We start from the raw sequence: 4708 nt of genomic DNA, 5'->3' as shown, positions 1-4708 counted from the left end.
TACTTGATACGATTATATCAATAATATAGATTCACTTGTTATTCAGGTTTATTATAAACATGCAAAATTCATTGCATGATGCATTTGCAAAACATATGAAAATCCTTCTCGCAGTAAAACATCTTTGAGCTGATATGTATCCAGGTTTCCTGATTCTACAGGTCCAGGTGTGTCATTCAACATGAACTAGAAGTGGGAACCAAAACCATACCGGTTTTCATCCCAAAGGGGATGTCAAGGGCCAGAGCTGGGAGGGAACTCCATCAGTGGGGACTGCTGCTAGCTAGCGTCAACGCTTTAAGTTACTGTACACCGTACTCTCATAAACGACATTGCGGCCTATTAAATAAATAAGTACAAAAGGGGGTGGGGCGCACACTTCAGCTTCTCGGGAAGTAGGTAGCAAAATATCCGCACGTGGGGGAGGGGGTTGGCTAACAACGCTGGCGAGTAGCGCCATGATTGCTGATGGCACCCCGGGTCACAGAATAATCTCCCAGAGATTACAGTGGACGAACGTATGCCCTGGTTTCTCCTTGATTTGAAACGATTTCATGTGCTCATTTAGCAAAGTCCTTAGAAGATTTGGCCTCTTAAAAAAAGAAATGCAAGTATCAAGACAGGTAATCAGCCGAGTAGGGTACAACATGACAGATTCACCGAACCCTCATCTGAGGTTTTCTTTCTCTCTTTTTCTAAAGTGGTAACCACCGGATGATGATGGGGTATGACTGTCAACGTCTGGGAACAGGGAGCTTGCAAACGGCGCCCAGGCCCCTCGGGGTTTAGGAACGGTGTCCGCTGAGGCAGAGGACAGAAGCGACACAGATGCCCACCCCCGACCCCGCCCTGCTCACTCTCTGGGCGCCTTGGGTGGAGGGGTGTCCAGCCCGCTGCGCTGGGGGGGGGGCAAGTTCATTTCCACATCTCTGGTGGGGGGATCCTGATGGTGAAAATCCGACAGCCAGAGGATATGGAAAATATATCAAATCGTACCAAAAAGGGGGCAAGAGTCTGTTTACTTTCTAGGAAGGCTTGATCTACAGCCAGAGGTGACTTCTACATGATTAAACTGGACACTGTACATTATCATCTTCCACTAAGATAATGTTCTTGGTTGTAAGAGAGAGACCCTGAACAGTTGGTCGCATTCGGACAAATAACCCTACAATTTTCAGGCCTCCATCTGGAACAAGGAACAAGGCTGTGGCCTTAAAATTTTAGGGTTAAGAATCATTTTTCGCTGCTGGGGGGTGGGGGAAGGGCGGTGGGGCAGGGTGCTGGGGGCTGGGGAGGCGTTTGTTCTGGTTGGTGAGTTTCATACTGCGCTCTGTAAGATGGGGTGCACGAACTGGGGGTTGACGTACGAGAACCCTTCGAAATCAGACTGGTCTATGTTAGCAATGACCAGCTGGTCGGGAGGTGTTAAGACAGGCTGCCCTCGTGTGAAGAACTTGTCAAAGTTTTCTGCTCCTTTGCCGCACTGTGGAGAAAAAAGAACAGGAAGTTAGGTCAGTAAGGGGCAGGAAACAGGGAAGCAGCTGTCCCAGAGCGCTCGGCAGGGCGGAGGGTGGCCCGGGACGGGGGGGCGGGGCTGGTTAGGCGGGAGGATTCTGGAGGACTTGCAGGCCTACTGGATTCAAAAGCCAAGCACAGCGAACGACAATGGAGACTCACTGGGTTGTAAATCTTCATTCAAATACCCCAGTCTGAAACCCTAGGTGGAAATGCACTGCTGACAGTCAGGGCATCGCGAGGGCACTGCCTCTTCTATTTCTTTTCCGTGTCACAGAGCAAGCGGGGCTATGAGCATGGATGCCACACGCACGGGACCATCGGTCACGGTTCCACGGCGGAAGGCGAGGATGCCGGGTGGGAATGCAGGCGGACGGCCCTGAACTGCGAGGCTCAGATTATTCTTCTCTTCCAACAAGGGGATGTTCTAAAAGCCTCGTCTCCTAAATTCACCTTTAACCGGCACCGGGGTAGGTATGGTGGCAAGGTTGGGACATTCACCCTGGGGCCCGGCTGGACTTCAGCATGTCTAGATATATCTGGTCAGCGGGCAGACGGGTGGACACGGGAGTTCATTAGCAGGGTAGCCTCAGGCTGGCAGTTTGTCCTGGTGCCGGAGGAGGCACCGCCAAGCCCGCTGACTGTCTTGGGTAGTTCTCTCCTGCAGGTCCAGCCGGGCACTCAACGCAGACGGGGCTGCAGGGCAGAGCTGCCCTGTTAGAGGCTCTGAGAAACACAGCAGCTTACACGACGCTGCCGGCAGCCTGACCCCACAGAGGGGAAAAGGCTATCCTCACTTTCTCAGCCACCCCGAAGGGCTGTGGCGTGTCGACGCCCCCAGGATCCCCGGGGGACTCCGAGACAGGGGGAGTCGGGAGGTGCGCTGGTGATGCAAATCATAATACTCCACACGTCACGAATGCTCACCCTTCTACCTGCGGACGCCACAGGGCGACGTGAATTAACTCTGAGTTAACGGACATTTTAAACTAGCCGGGCATCCCTGGATCTTTCGGAGGATGGCTCTAGGTCAACTACGAAGTGGGGTCCATCCCATTCCCCCACCTGTAAAACGGGAGCACACCTGGCCGCTCTGGAGGTTAAATGTACGGCGTTCGGCACACGACTCGGCTGATGGTGGGAGCGCCACACCCCTGCGGTGATTTTTGTAAGGCCAGTCTGGCCTCGGGGGCCGTCCTTTCTCACCCCCTTTCCCACATCTCTTCCCCACCTTCTAGAAGGTTTCCTTGAGAACCTAGTTCCATTATGCTTTTTCCACCCTCCTCTCAACAGCGAAGCAGGGGTCACTGATAACCGCCTAGGTGCCCGTCGTGGTGGAAGGCGTGCCGTAAATTCAGAGTAAGGTCTTCCTAATAGGCAGCTTTCCTTTCTGGGTTGTTTTCATTGCCATAAGTTGCCACCTGCTCTTAACCGGAGGAGGTTCAGACCAGGGACCGGTGGGTGGACACGCGAGGGGCGGGGGTAGGCAGGACGGGGTGGAGGGGATGGTTCGGGGCCCTTCTGCGGAGGCCATACTACCTGTCCTGCTCATTACGCGGGTCCTGCCCCCCGTTCCCAAAGGGGCTTTTCCTCGGAGGAGCACAGCGTCAGCGGAGGCGGGGTCTGCAGTCGGCATCGCCCCCCGCCCCGTCCCACATGCGCAGGCCGCTCTGAACCACTGAAAAGCCTCCTTAAGGAAGAAGGGCACAACGTTTCTTCCCAGGAATGAATCGAGAACCAGCACTGGATTCGTCATTTCAACCAACCAACCAACCGACCAACCAGCCAGCCGGGACCACCCCGCGTGGAGCACCACGTGCAGACACTGCTGTGACAATGAAAACAGCTAACGAAACAGCCCTCTGCTGGAGATGCTGGTGATGCTCCACCAGGGGTGAGTCTGCACGCGCCCCGTCCTCGGGGACATCTGCCAACATCTGCATTTGTTTCTGGCTGCCGTGACTTGGGCAGGGGTTGTGACTGGCATCCAGTGGGTAGAGGTCAGGGATGCTGTAGAGGTCAGTGCACAGGACCGCCCCCAACGACAAAGAACGGTTGGTCCAAAATGTCACCTGCACTACTGTTGAGAAACCTGGGATATACCAAAAACGGTAACGCAAGGCTGAGTTGGTCCTAAGGTCAGGGTGAGGCCGAATGAGGAGCTCAGGCAGGAACAGCCGTACGTGACGGCAGGGAACGAAGGAGCTGCAGAGGCCCAAGGTGAACGTCCTGTCGGCGCGCGTCACGGCCTCGGTGGATTTGGCTTTGAGAACGTCCTTTGGGAACCCAATTAATCAAAACCCATTCAAGTGACTCGACTGTGGGTGCTCCCGGGGCCTGGCATATGTGCTCCCTTAACAAGAGGTCATTGGCATTTCTTTTACAGTTCACTAACCAAGAGAGGATGAACAAGAAGGAATTCCAGGAAAAATATAAAAGAAGGTGGTCTCTGAAAGGAAGAGGAAGGCAGGCCAAGGTGAGACGTCCCTCTCCTGGCTGGAGAACTGTCTGTCCAGCTCTACATCTGTCCAGCTGTTCTGGGAAGAGACCGCACAGAAAAGGCGTTTGCAGGAGTAGCGTCTTGAGGGCACTCACGGATCGTCTTCCAATGGGAAGTTCCAGAAAGCATGGCTTAATTGCCACAGGAAAGTAAAAACGAACAAACAAACAGAAAACACCTCCCCAAAGAAAACCAAACCAAAAAAGCCAACTAGAAAAAGTTTCTAAGATCAAAAAGGGGACCATGGAAATGTCAACACTGAGAAGCCTGGGGACGGAGACGGATGGTCCAGGACATCGAATTCGAAAGCTGCTGTCCAGAGGAGGGTTAATCCTGAGGGCGGCCGTGGCTTGGGCAGCCAGGGACTGTGCCACACGGGGCGGAAGCCCTCACTGCTAAAGCCTCCCGCTAGGACCGCCCCGAAGGCTGCGCTAAGGGGCAGTGGCGGGGACCAGCCCAGGCAGGCGCGGCTCAGTGGCAGCACACACAGTGGGAAGGCCGCCCCCCACCGGACGCCCCTTCCTCCTCTTCCTCCCTCTAAATCTCGTTGGACTTTCCCTGATCCCAAAGAGAGAGAAATCGCGCGTTAGCAGACGAAGGCCTTTCTTAAACCTGTTCCCGCAGGCCAAGGGACGGGAGGCTGGGACGGGTGGGGGGCAAAGGGCAAGAACGGAGTCTCCGAGTGCGTCTCAG

General features: G+C 54.6%; 1 protein-coding gene across 2 annotated transcripts in view; it reads right to left on the bottom strand.

Moving 5' to 3' along the window:
* Nucleotides 1-26: 26 nt before the first annotated feature.
* Nucleotides 27-4708, bottom strand: part of PRKCA (protein kinase C alpha) — a 406973-nt gene continuing 402291 nt past the window's right edge. For both annotated transcript variants that reach the window (XM_011368504.2, XM_023535630.1), the window contains exon 17: nt 27-1483. In XM_011368504.2, the coding sequence (XP_011366806.1) occupies nt 1319-1483 (165 nt within the window). In that variant the 3' untranslated portion in view covers nt 27-1318. The remainder of the gene's footprint in view (nt 1484-4708) is intronic.

This window comes from Pteropus vampyrus, unplaced genomic scaffold, assembly GCF_000151845.1.
Source record: "Pteropus vampyrus isolate Shadow unplaced genomic scaffold, Pvam_2.0 Scaffold143, whole genome shotgun sequence".
Classification (NCBI taxonomy): domain Eukaryota; kingdom Metazoa; phylum Chordata; class Mammalia; order Chiroptera; family Pteropodidae; genus Pteropus; species Pteropus vampyrus.
This window is presented reverse-complemented; position numbering and strand designations above follow the sequence as displayed.